General features: G+C 40.5%; 1 protein-coding gene across 2 annotated transcripts in view; it reads left to right on the top strand.

The window, feature by feature from the left end:
* The first annotated feature begins 2233 nt into the window (after nt 1-2233).
* Nucleotides 2234-20951, top strand: part of PLEKHB2 (pleckstrin homology domain containing B2) — a 47037-nt gene continuing 28319 nt past the window's right edge. The window contains exons 1-2 of one of the 2 annotated variants that reach the window (XM_059394520.1): nt 2234-2377; nt 16822-16866. In XM_059394520.1, coding sequence (XP_059250503.1) covers nt 16830-16866 — 37 coding nt within the window. In that variant the 5' untranslated portion in view covers nt 2234-2377; nt 16822-16829. The remainder of the gene's footprint in view (nt 2378-16821; nt 16867-20951) is intronic. The other variant, XM_059394519.1, reaches the window with a different exon arrangement.

The raw sequence follows: 20951 nt of genomic DNA on the forward strand, positions 1-20951 counted from the left end.
GAGTCACTTGTGCTAAATTCTACACTAGCAAAAAAAGATTTAATACCTAATCTAATTGTAGTTTCAACCTCCCAGGAATAACATGGAATTGTCTGGTAAGCATAAATGAGATAATCCTCTTGATAGACCCATTTTGATCTCTTTGAGGAAGGTAACCTTGCTTGAAACAATGCATTCTTTGCTGACAATTTTCTTTTCCTATCCTTCTTCCACCTTTAAAAACCTTTCCTTTTCTATAGCTCATTGGAGCTCCTTTCTATTTGCTAGATGTGATGCTGCCCGATTCATGAATCGTTAAATAAAATCAATTTGATCTTTAAATTTACTCAATTGAATGTTTGCTATTTATCACAGAAAAACAAATCTTAAGTGTATAGCTCAATAAATGTTTACAAAATTCACCTTTGAGGAGGAGGGTGGTGGGAAGTTCCCTCAGGCTACTTCCCAGGAAGGGTCCCTACCTTGAGCCCAGAGGCACCACAGGGGCTTAAAGCCATCTTAAAAGTTTAGCAGTAAAGATCACTAACATTTCTCTATTTCCCACCATTATCTTCTTTATTTTAAAAATAAACTTTTTATTTTATTTTGGAATAATTTTATTTTATTTTTTAAAAGATATGTATTTATTCAAGACAGGGAGCAGGAGAGAAAGAAGCAGGCTTCTCGATGAGTAGGGAGCCCAGTGCAGGGCTCCATCCCAGGACCCTGGATCAGGACTTGAGTAGAAGGCAGATGTTTAACTGACTGAGCCACCTAGATGCTCCTGGAATAATTTTAAATTTGCAGAAAAGTTAGTATACTCTTCACTCAGTTTCAGATAAAGTTCACATCTTACATAATCACGGTGCAATTATCAAAACTAAAAATTACAAGTAATTGTTATTATTCAAAATCAAGCATTTGGAATTTACCAGTTTTTTCCAGGATTCCACCCTGGATCCCCCATTGCATCTGACAGTTTCTCAGTCTTTCCTTGTTTTTCATGACCTTTAAAGTTTTTGAGGAGTACTGGTGAGGTAGTTTGTTGAACATGCATGAATTAGGAGTTGTCTGATGTTTTTGTCATGGTTAGATTGGGACTGTAGTTTTTTTGGAAGGAAGGCCAAAGGAAAAGTGACCTTTTCATCACACCATGTCAAAGGTAAATATTATCAACATGACTTACCATGGCTGATGTCAATTTTTATCACATGGTTGAGTAGTGTTTCTCAGGTTTCTCCACTGTAAAGTTATTTTCTTCCCTCTCTTTGAGAGGAAGCAATTATGCAGATTCAGAGATATGTGGGTGGAGGTTTATACTCCCTCTGGAGTTATTATTATTATTATTATTAGAATTCTTCTATTAAAAATAAACTTCTCTGGGACGCCTGGGTGGTTCAGTTGGTTAAGCGGCTGCCTTCGGCTCAGGTCATGATCCCAGCGTCCTGGGATCGAGTCCCACATCGGGCTCCTTGCTCCGCAGGGAGCCTGCTTGTCCCTCTGCCTCTGCCTGCCTCTCTGTCTGCCTGTGCTTGCTCGCTCTCTCTCCCTCTATCACTGGCAAATAAATAAATAAATAAATAATCTTAAAAAAAAAAAAAAAACCTTTTTTCTTCATTAATTTAACCATTTACTTTCAAAAGAATGGACTCCGGGGGCGCCTGAGTGGCTCAGTGGGTTAAAGCCTCTGCCTTCGGCTCAGGTCATGATCCCAGGTCCTGGGATCAAGCCCCACATTGGGCTCTCTGCTCAGCCGGAGGCCTGCTTCCTCCTCTCTCTCTGCCTGCTTGTGATGTGTGTCTGTCAAATAAACAAATAAAATCTAAAAAAAAAAAAAAAAAAAAAAAAGGACTCTTATATTTGTTTTATACTCTGTTATAACCTAATACTACATAATTTATTTTGGTTCTCAAGTTGTTCCAGATTTCACCATGGGGAGCTTTTTCAGGTTTATTCCTGTGTCCTTTGACATGCCTCCATGATTTTATTTTTTGAGCATTTCTTACTTCTACATCAAGCTCCAGGCTCAGGTTGTGCTTTCGCTGCTATAGTTCTAGAGCCACTCATTTCTCTAAGCAGCCCTGGCTCCTTTTATTGGAGGATGGCAATTGGACAAAGACCAGGGTGCAAACAACTTTTTCAGTTGAAAATTAAACCTCCACTTAAGCAAAGTTGAGGATGCCTCAAGTCCCTCCCCTCCCTCCTATGACTACCCGTGCTCGGCCACTGCCTCCGCGATTATTCCGGGCGCGCGGCCGGACGCATGCGCGCGGGGAGGTGTGACGTTGCACAGCGGCCCGGACTTAGGCGTGAGGCAGTCGGACCCCAGGAACCCCAGTGGCGTCCTAGCGGTCACGCGTCCTGCTTCGGTGCTCCGCGGCGGCTGGAGAGTTCGCAGGTAAATGTGTTCATCCGGTCCAGGCGACTCCAGGGTCCCTTCTTTTCCCCACCGTCCAGAGTCGGTTCCTTTGAGTCCTTTCCCTAGAGTCGCCCAGCCTGTCACCACTCGGAGACGATCCCTTCTCTACCCGCGGTCCCGCACGTCTTCGGCGTCGGTCCCTTAGAGCCTTGGTGAGAAAGTCGTCCCTCTCCGCGCGTCCTCCCCTTCCCGGGTGTAGGTCCCTGCAGAACTTCTCGTACAGCCGCCCAGCCCCGCATCCCTCGGAGAGAACCCCACCTTACACCCAGCGGCCCGCCCCTCCCCGGCGTAGATCCCAGCCTCCTCTAGCGGCGTTCCCTCGGCGCGCGTCTGAGGCGACCCCCCAGACTCCCCGGACCCACCTTCTTTCTTCACTTCCTGGTGTTGGCCCCACCAGAGTCTCCTCTGGAGCGGTGCCGCTCCGCGTGCCCTCTTCTTCCCCCGTGTCGACTCCTCCAGAACCTTCCTTAGAGCCGCCCATCCCGTCCCCCTCGGAGCGGACCCCCTCGGCTTCGGCCAGGCTAGAGCTGCGCAGCTCCAAGCCGCTCGGGAGGCACTGTTCTCGGCCCTTGGTGCCGTCGTGCCCTCCCCTGTAGAGCCGCCCAGACCCGCACCCCTCCAAGAGCACCCCCTCCTCCCGGTGAGCGTCCCTCCTCTTCCGAGCCCCTGTGGCGCCTCCTACAGCGCCACCCACTCGGCGCCCCTCTGAGGAGATCCCCGACCCACGCCCCTTCTCCCCTCTCTGGTGTCGGCCTCTCCAGAGCTTCCCCTTGAGCTGCCCAGTCCTGCCCGAGCTCTCCTGCTGCTGTCCCCGTTCCCTCAGGTGCTCCCCGCGGGCCCGCCACCTTTCCGCCTGCACGGGTCTCCCAGAGCCTAGTTGCTGCCTTGCCCGCACCGAGATTGCACTCTCCTTAGGAACAGAGCAGCATTGAAGCTGAGGACTCGCGGGTGCGACTGGCCCCCACTTCCTTTCACTTATTTCTGGCTTTGTAGTGGTTGGTGGTTAGTCTTAGGACTTTTGGTTGCACATTACCTTTTTTCACGTTTGATCTTTTCACTCAGCCAGATCGGGAACTCCGGAGCGCAGGGTTTTTATTTTGTGTGGGCAGAGAGTTTTTTGTTTTTATCTCAAATGTAAAGTATTTACATAGAAGAGGCTTCGTAAAAATGAAGGAATAGTAAGTTCCTGTTTTTCAGGGCGTGTGGAGGGTATGCGGTATAATGGCCATACTGTCAAGAAATCTAGAGGAACGCGGTTAATTCCCAACGCCATTGACTCCTGGCCCCCGAGAATCTTTTTTTTTTTTTTTTTCTTTAAAACCTCTTCTGACTAGGACAGGGTGGAGTCACTGACAGAGGCTGGAGTATTTATAATGAAAGGGGGGAAGTTCTGGGTCTCTTGGTCTTTGAGGAAGCTATAGCCAGTGCAGGAAATGAGTTGTCTGAAGTCACAAGGGGAATTAGGGCCCTAGCTGACGAGGACTGTCAGCTGCTTATTGTGGCCGTCATTATTTGTCGAACAGATCAATGACCAAAATATATGTGATTGTCTTAAGGGCCAGCCTATACGTGGCAATGAGAATGCCTGGGGTTTATTTTTCGCATTAGTGATTTTTATACTTGACTCCCCTGCCCCTCCCCAACATATTGATCTCTGAGGGCAGGAATTCAGAATGCTTCAGGATGGTCCTGGCAGACAACTTAGTGTTCAGTATATGCTTACTAAAGGAAGCTGCAGAAAAGAACTCAGAACCTGACAGAGGTTCTTCACTAGCATATTTTTAATTGTGTTGGCATATTCTGTAGGTAAAATTCCTAATAATCTCAAGGACTGAATTTATGAAACTTGTACATCATTCTATAGAATGAAGAACAGATAACACTCTGTGTGATAGTCATATTACTTCTCTGGAAGATAGAGTGTTCTTTTCTGATTGCCTCTAGAAACTTTTCTGAGCTTCCCAGCTTGCCACTCTACATAAATATTTGGGTTCTTTCTCCTTAACTCTGCCTTTTTTTCCTTTCCAGATGTCTAAAGAAATTAAAAATTATTAGTGTCTGTAACTATGAAAAACTTCAGAGAATAAAATAAACATATTACAAAATGAGGGTTAGTTGTGTTTCATTGGTTGTATGTTTGCTTCTGAATTTGATGGTGAGGATAGAAAGTTGAGCTTTCTTGCCTGTCCAGCGTGTCTCTCCTTTGATGAGTGCTATATTAGGCTTGTTATTGAGAAGTGGTTGCTACATGGTAATGGTCAGTGCTATATATGAACTAAATGATGATGTATCATCCAGTTTTTGTTCCCTGTATTTAGAGGCACTTGGGAATTCTTGTTGCCTTTACAATATCGTTCTTTTTTTTTTTTTTAAGATTTTATTTAAACATTTATACATTGCGAGAGTGCATGCGTGTGTGTGTGTGTGCGCACGTGTGTGCGCACACACACACACACACACAGAGTGAGGAAGGCAGAGGAAGATTATCTTCATGCAGACTTTGTGCTAAGTGCAGAGCCTAAGGCAGGGCTCAGTCTCACACCCCATGAAATCATGACCTTAGCCAAAGCCAAGTTATCCAGGCACCCCTAAAGATTTTATTTTTAAGTAATCTCTACACTCAATGTGGGGCACAAACTCACAACCCTGAGATCAAGAGTGGCATGTTCTACTGATGAAGCCAGCCAGGTGCCCCTGCATTATCATTTTTGAAGAACAGAGTTTTTCTTCCTTTGATAAGGTAGTCACTTTTACAGTTAAAGTACAGAGAGGACTAGCTAGAGGAACAAGTGTATTGTGAGTGAGTCAGTTGTAGACAGCCTTGAATTGCACTTCTTAGAACAAGATAGTATTGTAATTATAGCTGTTCTCTCTTTTGGAGTGCCTCATATGGGGCTCTTTGGGCATATTATCTCAGTTAACTGTCACACTTAACCTCATGAGATAACTAGTAATGTCCTGTCATATAGGTAAGAAAGTGAGGCTTGGGAGGTTTGCTTTTATGCTCATAGTCATAGCAGTTAGTAAGAGGTAGAGCTCAGAACTGCCAGATTCCAAAGGGAATATTCTTCCTACCTGTTAAAATTGATGTCTTTTGGATTCAGTGTTTTGTTTTGTTTTTAAAGGTTTTATTTTAGAGAGTGCGTGTGCACTCATGAAGTGGGGTGTAGAGGGATAGGGAGAAGGAATCTGAAGCCGACTCTATGCTGAGTGCACATCTGCACATGGGGCTTGATCTCATGATCCTGAGATCAGGACTTCAGCTGGAACCAAGAGGTGGGATGCTTAACCAAGTGAGCCACCCAGGTACCCTTGGATTCAGTGTTTTTAAAATGATTTGAGTTCACATTTAAACTAATTTGAATTGCTGAATATGATTTATATTTAAAAACTTCCTATAGATTTACTGGCCTGTGAGTAATGTGGGTATTTTGCAGGTAGTTAGTTTGCTGGTGTTTTATTGTCTAGAGACCAACCTCAGGACTTTTATCTGATGAGTTTTAGTTTATGCAATAGATCTTGCTCCAGGATAGAAATAGTGGAATGCTGAAATAAGTTGTGAAGTAATGTGGAATTCAGCAAGGTAAGGCAAAGAAATATTCCTGTTCCTTAAGGGATGGATTTGGTTATGTGTTCTGCAAGGTTTTTTGTTTTTTGCTTTTATTTCTAGTGTACATGTATTCAAATTTTAACCTTCAAGGGCATCTTTATTAAGTCTTCTAAGCCATTTGAGAAGCAGTGTAATGTGCTACTATCTTCTGGAATGTTCTGGACAAATTTTAGTCATGTGGCTAGTGAGGAAGTAAAGTGATAATAATGATAATTGCTGTGTGAGCAGCTCCCATTTCTTGAGTTTTAGTAATGTCAGGCACTATGCCAAACACATGTTCTTTCACCCAGTTTTCCAAATGTCAAGTAGTTGTTGGTATTCTCATTGTATAGATCAAGAAACTAAGGCTTGAAAAAGTTAGGTAACTTGCCCAAGGTTATTTATTTACTTATTTCCCAACCCCCAAGTTTATTTATAAATGAGTGAGTCAGGATTTGAACACGGGTCATCTGCTTTTGTCCCTGCTGTTGGTGTTTTTGTCTTTGTGATTTAGGCCCTGTTTTCCCCTTAACTCACTTTAGTTGCATTTCAGGAGGGAGATTTAGTTGTTTGTGCTCCTTGTAATCCATCATTAATGTTGAAAATAGCAAAGCAGTCACCTGCATGGGTGATCTTGACATTACTGGTATTTCTTTTGTCTTGGATCCTCATTTTAATATTACTGTTGTGCCTTCTGTGAAAATAATTCTCTTGTGAATTCCAGTGTTTAGTAACAAGAAATATGGACTTTACATATCTATGTAATATTTCTGTTTAACGCAGAGGGAAAATGAGACTATAGATGTTTAAAGTCTGCCCCCCACCACCCTCTCCCACCAGCACTGTTTCCAGGTACTCTCAAGGCAGGACAGGCTAGCAGGATCTGGGGTCAGGAATTGGGCTAGGCTGATGAGTAAGGTACTTCTTTTAGGCATATGAGTGCTCTGTAGGGCTGAGGGCAAGTAGGCTGAGTGATAGATAATGTCCCTTCTCCCTCTGCTCTGTGGTCAGGATTCAGGAGCCTGGCAGGGTGCAGACTCTAGATAGAAAGATGCAGCTGTGGTCCAGCTTAGGTGACATGGGCCATTTAAGGTGTAGTTGATGGCAGCTGCTTATTTAAGTACTTGTAGCCTTTGGTGTATCTTATTTATAAGCCCTTGGTGTATCTTATATGGAGGATCTGTATTGTGTTACATGTTGCTTATGGGTTGGGAGCCAGAGGCAAGGGTTCTCTTGTTTTAGAGGCTGAGACTAAGGCTGATGAGGCAATATGCTTCATGTGGTGGTCATGATACCAAAGTGATGCCTGACAGAAGAGGCTAGTAGGCACAGTCAAAGGACACACATCTCTTTAATGGGGATAAAGAACTTGTTCTCCTACATTCAGATGAGTGCCCACCTTGCAGTCTCTGCTAGATGGCAAAATGCCCAGGCTTCAGTCCCCCAAGAAGATGTGCTGCAGTAGATGGTATTGCCTAATTAGAGTGAAGATCTCACAAGGGGTTTTAGGAGGCTTTTATTATCATGGGGCTTTAATCTTTTCTTGGTGTCTTTTGACTTGTAAGTGCCTGCTCAGCAAGTGCAAGTAACCAAACTCAAGTGTATTCCTGAGGGTGTGAGTCCAAGGTTCGTTTCCTGAACATCCTTCTTCCCAGTAGCCTGTTTTAGGCTGTTTCAAAGCCTGTTCCTCTGATATTCCCTACTGCATAAATTTTGTACAGTTGAGTCCTTAACTCAGAAGTCCAGACTTCCTGTTAAAAAAGAAATTGTATTAAAAAAAAAAAAAAAGAAATTGTAGTGTTCTAGTAAACATGACAAAGATCTCTATTACTGTAATAACCATTTGAATTATCTAGTGAGGAGAAGGTATACAAATCAAAGTATTTAAACAAATTTTAACCCCCCCCACCCCATCCCTTGTTGAAGGAAATCCGAACTCACATTGGAAATTGTGTTTTCTCTGACACATTTCATAGCAGTGTATTTGATTTTTACTCATCTATACTAAGGATGCCTTTCATTCTCAGTTGGTTCTAATGAATTATAATTATTGTTCTCAATTTGGCATTATCAGAAGCCCTTCCTTCAGCTGGTTTGCTTCTTTATCCTTTCTAAAGGCATTCCTGAAAGTATCTTTGTTTTTTGGTAGTAGGCACATCTTGAGGTTTCCTGTCCCTAAGTTGTAACCAGCTCATTTTCAGGGAGCATTGATTCCTTTTAGAGGAGACCAGTATCAGAGATAAAAATCTGGATGCAGGGGTACATGTGAGATTGTCCCACAGAATGACTAAAGATAGGATGATACCAGAGAAAAAGCTACTTGAGTCCACAGAAGAATTACCCCTTTTCAAGAAGTCATGAGTTTCTGGCACCTGGGTGGATTAATAGGTTAAGTGTCCAACTTTTGATCTCAGCTCAGGTCCAATATCCAGGTCATGCATTCAAGCCCTGTGTTGTGCTCCAAGACACCGCATGGAATTTACTTAAAAAGAACAAAAATCCCCCCAACCCACACGATTTTCTATTGCTAATTCCAGTTTGTTTCTTTCAGCCTTGTAATACTCTAATTTTCTCTTACTCTAATGGTTTTGAATTATTTTTTATAGGCACATTAAAGATAATGATGTCCTCTTGATGTAGAAGCTTTTTTTTTTTTAAGATTTTATTTATTTATTTGACAGATATCACAAGTAGGCAGAGAGGCAGGCAGAGAGAGAGAGAGGAGGAAGCAGGCTCCCCGCTGAGCAGAGAGCCCGATGTGGGGATCAATCCCAGGACCCTGGGATCATGACCCGAGCCAAAGGCAGAGGCTTTAACCCACTGAGCCATCCAGGTGCCCTTTATTTATTTATTTATTTTAACTTTTAAAATTTAAATTCAATCCAGTTAGCATATAGCACATTATTGGTTTCAGGGGTAGAATTTAGTGATTCATCAGTTGCATATAAGAGCCAGTGCTCTTCACATCAAGTGCCCTCCTTAATGCCCATCACCCAGTTACCTCCTCCCACCTACCTCCCTTCCAGCAACCCTCAGTTTGTTTCCCGGAGTTCTGTGTCTCTTGTGCTTTGGCTCCCTCTCTATTTTTCTTTTCTTGTACCTTCCCTTGTCCTATATTCATTTGTTTTGTTTCTTAAATTTCACATATGAATGAAATTAAATGGTATTTGTGTTTCTCTGACTTATTTTGCTTAGCATAATACCCAATGACGTTCCATGCATGTTGTTGCAAATGGCAAGATTTCATTCTTTTTGATGGTTGAGTAATATTCTATTATAGATAGCTACACACATACCTAGACACACACATACACACACACACCAGGTCTTCTTTATCCATTTATCTGTCATTGGACATGTCAACTCTTTCTACAGTTTGGCTGACGTGGACATTACTCCTATAAACATTGGGGTGCAGATGCCCTTCTGGATCATTACATTTGCATCTTTGGGGTTAATATCTAGTAGTCCAGTTGCTGGTTTTTTTTTTTTTTTTTTTAAGATTTTATTTATTTGACAGAGAGAGATCACAAGTAGGCAGAGAGGCAAGCAGAGGGGGTGGGGGAGGAAGCAGGCTCCTTGCCTAGCAGAGAGCCCGATTCGGGACCCGATCCCAGGACCCTGAGATAATGACCTGAGCTGAAGGCAGAGGCTTAACCCACTGAGCCACCCAGGCAGCCCCAGTTGCTGGGTTTTAAGGTAACTCTATATTTAACTTCTTGAGGAACCTCCATACTGTTTTCCAGAGTGGCTGCACCAACTTGAATTTCCATTAACAGTGTAAGATGGTTCCCCTTTCTCCACATCCTCACCAACATCTGTTGTTTCCTGACTTGTTCATTTTAGCCATTCTGACTTGTGTGAGGTGGTATCTCATAAAGGTTTTGATTTTTATTTTCCTTGATGCCAAGTGATGTTGAGCATTTTTTCATGTGTGTGTTAGCCATTTGTGTATGTCTTCTTTGGAGAAGTGTCTGTTTATGTCTTCTGCCCATTTCTTTACTGGATTTTTTGTTTTTTGGGTGTTGAGTTTGTTAAGTTAATAGATTTTTGGGTTCTAGCCCTTTATCTGATATGTCATTTGCAAATATCTTTTCCTAGTCATTGGGTTGCCTTTTAGTTCTGTTGGTGTTTCCTTTTCTGCACAAAAGCTTTTTATCCTGAAGAAGTTGCAGTATTCCTTTTTTTTTTTTTTTTAAGATTTTATTTCTTTAGAGAGACTGTATGTGCGCTTGCTCTCATACTCAAGTGTGAGCAGGGAGGGGTAAAGGAGGAGGAAGAGGGAGAAAGAATCTGAAGCCTACTCTGCACTCAGTGTGGAGCTGGATGTTGGGCTTGATCCCTGGATCATGACTTAAGCTGAAGTCAAGGGTCAGATGCTTAACCAACAGAGCCACCCAGGCAGCCCCCAATAGTTCATTTTTGCTTTTGTTTCCCCTCTGTTTGTAGACGTGTCTAGCAAGAAGTCAAAGAGGTGTTCTCTTTAGGATTTTGATGGATTCCTGTCCCACATCTTCCATCCATTTTGAGTTTATCTTTGTGTGTGGTGAAAGAAAGTGGTTCATTCTTTTGTGTGTGGCTGTCCAATTTTCCCAACACCATTTTTTGAAGAGACTCTCTTTTTTCCATTGGCTATTTCCTGCTTTGTCAAAGATTAGTTGACCATAGAATTAAGGGTACATTTCTGGGTTTTCTGTTCTTTTCCATAGATCTGTGTGTCTGATTTTGTGCCAGTACTGTACTGTTTTGATAATTACAGCTTTGTAATACAACTTGAAGTCCAGAATTGTGATGCTTCCAGCTTTGGTTTTCTTTTTCAGGATTGCTTTAGGTATTTGGGGTCTTTTGTTCATCCATACAAATTTTAGGATTGTTTCTTCCAGCTCTGTAAAAAATGCTGATGCTTTTTGATAGGGATTACATTGAAAGTGTAGATTGCTTTGGACAGTATAGACGTTTTAATGATGTTTGTTCTTCTACTCCATGCTTGTGGAGTGTTTTTCCATTTCTTTTTGTCTTCCTCAATTTCTTTCATAAGTGTTCTATAGTTTTCAGAGTGGTTAGTTTTATTCCTAGATATCTTATGGGTTTTGGTACATTTGTAAATTGGTACAATTGTACAATTGTCAATGGGATTGATTCCTTAATTTTTCTTTCTTCTGCTTCATTAGTGTATAGAAGTGCAACTGACTTCTGTGTGTTGATTTTATATCTTGAGACTTTGCTGAGTTTCTGTATCAGTTCTAACAATTTTTGGGTAGAGTCTTTTGGGTTTTCTAGAGTTGTGAAGAGTGAAAGTTTGACTGCTTCTTTGCTGATTTGTATGCCTCTTACTTCTTTTTGTTTGATTGCTGAGGCTAGGACTACCAGTATTATGTCGAACAACAATGGTGAGAGTGGACATCCCTGTTGTGTTCTTGACCTTAGGGGAAAAACTTTTAGTTCTTCCCCAATGAGGATGAAACTCACAGTGGGTTTTTCATATATGGCTTTTATGATGTTAGGTCTGTTCCCTCTATCCTTACGTGATGCAGGGTTTTTATTAAGGGGATACTATATTTTTATTAAGGGATACTATATTTTGTCAGATGCTTTTTGTGCATCAATTAAGAGGATCATATGGTTCTTGTCCTTTCTTTTATTGATGCGGTGATTATTTATTGGTGATGAACCACCCCTGCAGCCCAGGAGTAAATCCATCCTACTTGGTCATGGTGAATAATCCTCTTAATATTCTGTTGGATCTTATTGGATGGTATCTTAGTGAGAATTTTGGCATCCATGCTTGTCAGGGATATTGATCTGTATTTCTCCTTTTTAGTGGGGTCTTTGTCTGATTTTGGGATCAAGGTAACGGCCTCATAGAATGAGTTTGGAAGTTCCTTCTATTTCTGTTTTTTGGAATAGTTTCAGGAGAATAGGTATTAATTTGTCTTTAAATGTTTGGTTGATTTCCTCTGGGAAACAATTTGGCCCTGGACTTTTTTTGTTCGGAGATTATTTACTGATTCAATGTCTTTGCTGGTTATAGGTTTATGCAGTTTTTCTATTTCTTCCTGCTTCAGTTTTGGTAATTTATACGTCTCTAGGAATGCATCTATTTCTTCCAGATTGCCCAATTTGTTGACATGTAATTGCTCATAATAATCTCTTAATTGTTTGTATTTCTGTGGTGTTGGTTGAGATTTCTCCTCTTTCATTCACGATTTTATTAATTTGGGTTCTTTCTCTTTTCTTTTTGGTAAGTCTGGGTAGGGGTTTATCAATCTTACTAATTCTCTCAAAGAACCAACTCCTAGTTTCATTGTTCTGTTCTTTTTTTTTTTCTAAATTAATTTCTATATCATTGATTTCTGCTCTAATCTTTATTTTCTCCTGCTGAATTTAGGCTTTATTTGCTATTATTTATCCAGTTCCTTTAGGTGTAAGGTTAGGTTGTATATTTGAGATTTTTCTTGCTTCTTGAGAAAGGCCTGTATTGCTATGTGCTTTTCTCTTAAGACTGCCTTTGCTGCATCCCAAAGGTTTTGGACTGTTGTGTTTTCATTTTCATTTGCTTCCATATATTTTTTAAATTCTTCTTTAATTTCCCATTTGCCTCATTCATTCTTTAGTAGGATGTTCTTTAAACTCCATATATATTTTTTTCTTTTTAAATTTTTTCTCAAATGGCCTGGTATTGATTTCTGTTTCTTCATGTTTATATACCCAGGTACCTGAAAGTAAAACCCAACCTCCCAGGAAGTAAGTACTAAGAGAATAGAGGTATAATATCTGGCAACTCAGATGCTGACCTATACAATTTGTAGATAATAGGAAATCTCTAGGTCCTCATGGTTTTAGCATGAACTCTCTTTTAAACTCCTATCTTCATGGTCAGTAGTGTTACTAAATTTGCAGGTATGTAAAGTTGTTGGTCTCAGGTTCTTAAAAGACCTTTGAGTAAATGTAACTGTTCTTATCCCAGGACTGACATTTTGACTATTTTTACATAACCACCAACAGATCAAGTACCAGTGAAGTTGTATGATAGCATTTCAGCCAGATTTTATTGTATTGTATTGTGACTTGGTAGCTACCAATACCTCCTAATAATTTTTTGGTCTATACCCAGGTATTTTCCTTTTCACATGAAATACAGATTAAGAATTCATGTTATGATGATGGTAGGACACTTTAGTATAATTATTCAGGATTTGGCGTGAATGAATACTGATTTATGCTCTGGGGTAATAACACCACTACAGAAATGTTGTCTACAGCATTGCATCACCCATCTTTAATTAAGTTTAATCTGTTGCTTTTATTGCAGGGTAAGCTACATGAAAACAGGGACTTTAGCTTGGTCACTGCTGTGTCCTTAGTGCCTACTACAAGGTTGGGCACACATTAGCATTCAGTATTTGTTGGATGAAAATATGATAGTGTCTGTTTTGAAATAAATGATTATTTTAGGAAGGTTTTTTCCCCTTCTTTTCTTGCTGTAGGTTTAGAAAACCATTCAACCTGGTTTAAATAATAAACTGTCATTTTGCTTAACAGCCTTGGATTAGGGAGGGTTTCCTGGTCAGTGATAGGTGCTGTTAGCCCTCTAGTCAGCGGCACTTGGCTTAGTCCCTTTTAGTCAGCAGTGAGCAGCATTTATGTGCACTCAGAAAAAGGGGAGAGACTGCCTTTCTGTTTCTAGTTTACCTGAGTGTGTGGGAGAAAAATGGGGAAAGATGAAAAACTTACTTCCTTTCATGGAGAGGACAGACAGCATGAGTTGGCAGAAATCACAAGGATATTAAGAACATTTAATATATGAGATTTGGGAGATGCTGGAGTATAGGATGAACCAAGCTTGTGTAGCTTATTTTGTAAAGGTTTGGAGAATGGTGAGAATTTAGTCAGACATGGGAAAAATTAAAGGTGGGGGGACTGATTTGTTCTTATCAGGTGCCCACTTAGGCTTTTCTTCTGTTTTGCTAACCTTCCAGCCCTTAAAGAGAATACCTAAAAATGCTAAAGTAGAAAACAAAAATGGTCCAAATAAATTCTCCAAGTAAGATCTATTTTTTTTTTTAAAGATTTTGTTTGTCTATTTGAAAGAGACACAGCACAAGCAGATTCCCCACTGAGTGGCGAGCCTGACTTGGGGCTTGATTTGAGGACCCCAAAATTATGACCTGAGCTGAAGTCAGATGCTTAACTGACTGAGCCACCCAGGTATCCCTATTTTTTTTAATTCCAAAAAATTTTTTTAAGTTATCTCTATGACCAAAATGGAACTCAAACTCACAACCCTGAGATCAAGTATCGCATGTTTTACCAACTGAGCCCACAAGGAGCCCCTAAAATCTGTTGATGAAAGAAAAAGGATATAATACATGGAAATTGTTAAAAAATTAAGTATTAATAGAAAGGTGTAATAGGACTGAATAGTCACTTTTTCTTCTTTTTTTCGAAAAATCTATTTATTTTAGAGAGCACTTGTATGTGCAAAGGGAAGGTGGGTAGTGAGAGTTAAAAGCAGACTCCTCACTGCATATGGAGCCTGATGTGGGGCTCCATGTCACAACCGTGAGCTCACTCATTGAGCCGAAACCAAGAGTCGGATGCACAACCAACTGTGCGACCCAGGTGCCCCTAGTCACCTTCCTTTCTGATACATACACAGCATTGCCTCATTTCTTCTCCGCAGAGATACACGTGGTTAAGAGTTTCTGTGATTCCTTCCCCAAAACAATTGTGCAGATATCAGCACACATTTTTCTACCTCCTTTTTCATATCTGCATAATGATCTGTCATTTGTAGAGGTACCCTTTGAGCCATTTTCTGAAGTGGATCACTTTGGATGGGGCTAGTATTTTGCAGTATAAGCAACATTGCCGTATATACATTGCCAATATACAGATTTGTTGGTAGACCTCTGCACATCTGTCAGTGAAGCATAATCCTAGTAATCGTGAAATTTCTGGGTCACAGTTTATGAACGTTTAAAATTTTGATGGATGTCAAATCTTCCTCCCAGAGGTTTGTACCAGTTTTCACTCCTGCCATTTTGCTTACTCCTTTCTGGGTATCCTAGTTTTCTTCATTTGTGTCTATCTGATAGGTAATATTGTGACTTGTGTTTTGAATTTTGTCTTTAGAATTAAGAGAGAAATTGAATATCTTACAAATTTTTTGCTCATTAAGGTTCCTTTTCTTGTAAACTGCTGGGTGATTGTCATTTCTGTTATGTGTGAGCTATGGATGTGAAGGAAATTAGCTCTTTGCTGCCATATAGTTGTAAATGTTTTTTCTTAATCTTTTGTCTTTTTGACTTGTTTTTCCACTCAGATTTTTATTTTTATGGAGTTAAATTTATCACACTCTTTCTTTCTTTCTTTTTTTTTTTTTTTTTAAAGATTTTATTTATTTTATTTATTTGACAGAGAGAAATCACAGGTAGACGGAGAGGCAGGTAGAGAGAGAGGAAGGGAAGCAGGCTCCCTGCTGAGCAGAGACCCCGATGCGGGACTCGATCCCAGGACCCTGAGATCATGACCTGAGTCGAAGGCAGCGGCTTAACCCACTGAGCCACCCAGGCGCCCTATCACACTCTTTCTTGACTTCTTGAATTCTGTTCTGACCAGCCACTTGGCTTGTTGACACTAGTGCACATCTGACTGGGCTGTGTGAATTCAACTGGTCACACCAGGAATAAAGCTGAAGCAGTGGACCCCAGAGCCCCAGGACACTGGGCATGTTTGGAGAAGTCACAAATCCTTGACAGAGCTAAATCTTAGTGTTCCTTGGGTGCCTTATGTCTGTTGAGTGGTGTTAGATTTAGTAAGGTGGGCAGAGTATTGAGCCAAAAGCCTAGAGTGGGAGGTGTGGGGAGGGGTTTTATTGTCCCTATTGAGGAGGTATTAGGTAAATGCCAGATGGCCAGTGAAATAAAATGGCTTTGGTGCCTTCTTCAACTGACACAGAAGGAGGTCAGGATGGACAGTTAAACCAGATGGATGTGATTTTTGTGATAAAACAAGAAATATGTGAACTTTTAAAACCTTTGGAATTTCCTGAGATAGAGGTGCTGAGTATCTTGTTATTCATAGTAAGCCCTTTTCAACCATATCTAAGCTTATGCTAATGAAGCAACTCTGGCTGGGCCCCTAGATAACTTTAGGATGGGGCCAAATTCCAGGGAACTCAACCTTGTGATTAGAAGATTAGAACTTTCAGCCCCATCCCTGGACCTGCAGGGATGGGGAGAAGCTGGGGATTAAGTACAGTCACCAGTGGTCAGTAATTAATCAATCAGCCTACTTAATGCAACCTCCTTAAAACCCCTAAAGCCAGGGTTCTAAGAGCTTCTGGGTTAATAATCACATAGAGGTGCTGGGAGAGGGCAGTGTGCCTAGAGAAGGCATGGAAGGCTTACCCATATGATGCTCTTTGCATCTCTTCCGGTCTGGCTTTTCCTGTGTTGTATCCTTTATAAGAAACAGGAAATGGTAAATAAAACACGTTCTTGAGTTCTGTGAATCATTCTGGCAAAATTACCAAATTTGAGGAGAGGTTGTGGGAACCCCCAATTTGTAGGTCAGAAATACTGGAGACTTAGAATTTGTTTCTAAAGTGGGAGCACTCTTGGGGAACTGAACCCTTAACTGATGCTAATTCTAGGTCAGAACTGAGTTGAATCAGTAGACGTCTAGTTGTTGTCCTGAGATTCAGAGAATTGGTTTTTAATGTAGAAAGACCCCACATGTTTGGTGTCAGAAGTGTTGTGAGTGAAAAACAGCTTAAATGGGCCATTCTCTTTTCTAGGTATAACTTTGAAATTGGCTGTTTCTTTTATAGGTGGAAAAATGGCATTTGTGAAGAGTGGATGGTTGCTGCGACAGAGTAAGTACAGAAGATGAGCCTGTTGGACTGGGTTTAGTGTTGTCTTAGGGTACATGTTTATTTCTTTTGCTGAAAAAGATCACATTTAAAAACAAACGTCAAAGTCTTATTAATTTTTAGAGCTCTGTGAACTGTGTTTTTGCTCACACAGAGTTCTTTCTTTGTTATAACCTTGATAGGAACCAGGGAATCGTGGTAGTCCCTGCTGGTTTATCTTTTTCTCACTAGGGTGCTCTATTTCTTATGGCTGACCTGAGTCCCTCCTGGAATCTAACCAAGCTGAACCCTGTCTCTGTGGGAAATACCTGTCTTATTTGGGGATTGAACAGTGACTAAGATTCTGAAATACTAGAGACTTTAATTATAGAGATGAAGATTTGATTTGAGAGATAAATAAAATTTTATTTCTTTTAGATAAACTAAAACTAGTTTATCCAGAACTAGTCTTTTGGATCTCCAAAAGAACTCTGCAGAAGAGAATCCGTTTTTTGTTTATTTTCTTTTAAAGACTTTAATTATTTGTTTGAGAAGGAGAGAGAGAGTGTATGAGCATGAGAGAGAATGAATGAGCGAGGGGATGTGCTGGGGGGGTGGGGTGGAGGGGTGGGGAAGGGCAGAGGGAGAGGGAGAAATACTCCCTGCTGAGCAGGGAGCCCAATGCAGGACTGGGATCATGACCTGGGCCAAAGGCAGACACTTAACCGACTAAGCCACCTAGGTACCCAGGTTCATGGAATGTTCTAAAGTGAGAAGAACCAACTCTGTTCTTTGGAGAAAAAGTAAACAGATTATTCTGCTGTCCTTCTAAAAAGAGTATAGTTAAGGGAAAAGTGACTACTATATCACTTATGACTTTACCAAAAAACTGAGCTATAGTTTATACTGTTTATTGTTCAGATACAAATTTCTGTTATACCTTCAGAACTTAGCTAAAATTGAGACTAGCACTGAAGAATGGACTGCATACCTTAGATGGTTTATAAAAACTATTATTTATGAGGGTTGTTTGTGATCCTGTTACATAGATTTTACATATGTTATGTACTTATCACAGCAGATCTGTGAGGTGGGTGACATTATCCTGGTTTCTAGTTGAAGAAATTGAGTTTTAGTGATGTTAGGTAACTTAACACTGTGGGTGGCAAACCTGTATTGAGATTCCGGACTGTGTCATTTCAACATTGATACACTTTCTACCAGGAGACAAGCCTTCAGCTTATTTGTCCTGTCACTAGTTCTACATTCCTAGACCTGGAGCTGAACCAGGTGTCCTTTCAAGGTCTGTGACAGTTCTATATTCTAAGAATAGATAGAGCAGTGTTGGTTTGAAAAAGAAAGTCCTGGCATATTGGAGTCTAGCCCCAGTCTTAATATAAGTTTCTTTGTTTTGGGTTCTGTGACTCCATTCTTCCCTAAATTGTTAGGGGATGTGGAGAGCCTTGCTTGTGGAGACCTTGAGGATGTACCTTCCTTTCCTGGCCCTTTGGATATCCTCTGCTTTTCTTTTTAGGCTTTGCTGTGTCCTTGTTTGAGGACAAGCTTTCCTTTCTCCACCATGACTCAATGTAAATGTTCTGGCAACATAAATGAACAGTGACCATTTTGACTATTTTTTGTCCCTTCTCCCATCACTGCCTATGTGTGACATACACAAAATAGATATATTAAAAAAATTGTACAGACTTTTCTAGTTTCTTGGTCCATTGGCAGTCTTGAATGTATATTCAGAAAACTTACTCCATTTCCCCATCTTCGAATTTGTGGGTTGATTTTCCTTTGCAAAAACCAGAACTGTCGATCATAATAAAATAAGATGAGGTGAGATTTATTATACTCACTGGGTATAAACACAGATGGTTACAGGTATGCATAGTGGTCTAGAGGATTCCTTTTGTTGCCATTGCCACACAGACCTTTAGGACTCTGGAGGACAGCCTAAATTGGAAATCTGCAGTCAGGGCTTAGGTGGCAGGTGAGATACTTGCGTAGAACTCCCTAAACTGGTGATCCCGTCTATATGTTTGGGTAGCTCTGTTGGATAGTTTTGTATAGCTCAAGGGGCTGCCAATCAAATGGATGCTGATGTCACTTATTTATCAGTTTGGGACAGCGCTGTGGATGCCCCTTTTTGCAAGGAGGCTGCCTGATAGATAAAAGAAATTTGGAAGGGTGATATGGTACATATTTTGTTATCACCAGTAATGGCTAGGAGAGCAAAAGGAAAGGTACATGGAATGGGGTTTGTGCACAATGGCCAAGAAGGGTGGGATCTAACAGGAACGAAGGATGTAATAGGTAGTGTGTGGGTGTGAGGAAGGAGTAGGGGTGACTGACTTGGCCTTTTTGTTTTCCTTTTTGTCTGACAGGGGAATTTCATTTTCATAAAGTCAAGTGCCTAGTCCAAGAATACAAATGATTGGATGAATTCCTTAAACTGATAGGATGTGTGAGGTAGCAGGACAGATGCATTCAGGATGGGAGTCAGTGTCCTGGCTGTGGGTACACCCAGTGTCTGAACCTGCTTCTGTGTCTGTCTGAGGCAGGGAGACCCTCCCACGCCATGGGCTTTAAGGGAAGATGAACGGTAAAGAAGAATATATGTGAAAGCTCTTTGAGAAAAAAACAAACATATTTTTTCAAAAGAGGAAGGCTTTACTCTTCTCTATATACTTTATATACTTTGTACATAGAGACTTCACAGTCCATTGTTCTCTGATCATTAGCAAAGTTATATACTACTGGGAAAGTTTTGATACGCTACATGGAAAATTAAATATTAGATGTTTCATTAGCTTAAAATGAAGGACTTTTTGTTTTTAAAAAATTTTTTGAGTATAATTGACATAGTCTTATATTAGTTTCAGGTGTACAACTCTATTATGCTATGCTCACCACAAACATAGTTACCATCTATTTCCATATATCACTATTACAATATCATTGATTGTATTCTTTGTGCAGTACCTTTTATTCCCATGACTTATTCATTTCATAACTGGAAGCCTCTATCTCTCACTATCCTTCCTCTGTTTTGCCCATCCCTCATCCCCCTCCCATTTGGCAAACATCAGTTTGTTCTCTGTATTTATGTGTCTTTTTCTTTTTTTAATGTTTGTTTATTCATTTTATTTTTTTAGATTCCACATTGAGTGGAATCATGTGGTTTTGTCTTTCTCAGTGTGATTTATTTCACTTCTCAGTGTGATTTATTTCACTTAGCGCAATACCTTCTAAGTCCATCCATGTCATCACAAATTGCACAGTCTCATCCTTTTTTTTACTACTGTGTAATATTTCATTGTCTGTAAATGTCACATCTTTCTTATCCATTTATCTGTCAATGGACACTTAGCAACTTAGGTTTCTTCCTTATCCTGGCTGTTGTAAATAATGCTGCAATAAACATGGTGACTATATGTTTTCGAATTAGTGTTTTTGTTTTCTTTGGATAAATAGTAGTGGAATTATTAGACCATATGGTATTTCCTTTTTTTTTTTTAAACATCTTAATTTAATTTTATTTTTTTCAGTGTTCCAAGATTCATTGTTTATGTACCATACCCAGTGCTCCATGCAATATGTGCCCTTCTTAATACCCACCACCAGGCTCATCCCTCCAGTCCCCTTCTCTCCAAAACCCTCAGTTTGTTTTTCAGAGTCCTCAGTCTCTCATAGTCCATATGGTATTTCTACTTTTAATATTTTGGGGTACATCCATACTGTTTTCCATAGTAGCTCTGCCAGTTTACATTTCCACCAACATATGAGGGTTCTTTTTTCTCTATATCCTCACCAACACTTGTTATCAAAATCAAGGTTTTATCAAACTTTAAAAAAAAATGGGGACTATTAAGTTGGCAGCATTCTTAGTACCTTTAGTGTAAGCTGCATGTAGCCTGGTATAGCATAGGTGTTTATGCCATTGGAGTCTGCTTTCATCTCCATTTTGTTGGAGCAACTTTGGGCAGCTGTATGCATGCATACTTAGGGGGCCAGAGGAACGTTTCCTTTGTTTCCTTTGTTTTAGTTTTCTGTGAACTAGAGAATGAAGTCCTTGCTTTTTTGGCTCAAAACCAATGGGTTTC

The sequence above is a fragment of the Mustela nigripes genome, chromosome 3 (assembly GCF_022355385.1).
Source record: "Mustela nigripes isolate SB6536 chromosome 3, MUSNIG.SB6536, whole genome shotgun sequence".
In the NCBI taxonomy this organism is placed as follows: Eukaryota; Metazoa; Chordata; class Mammalia; order Carnivora; family Mustelidae; genus Mustela; species Mustela nigripes.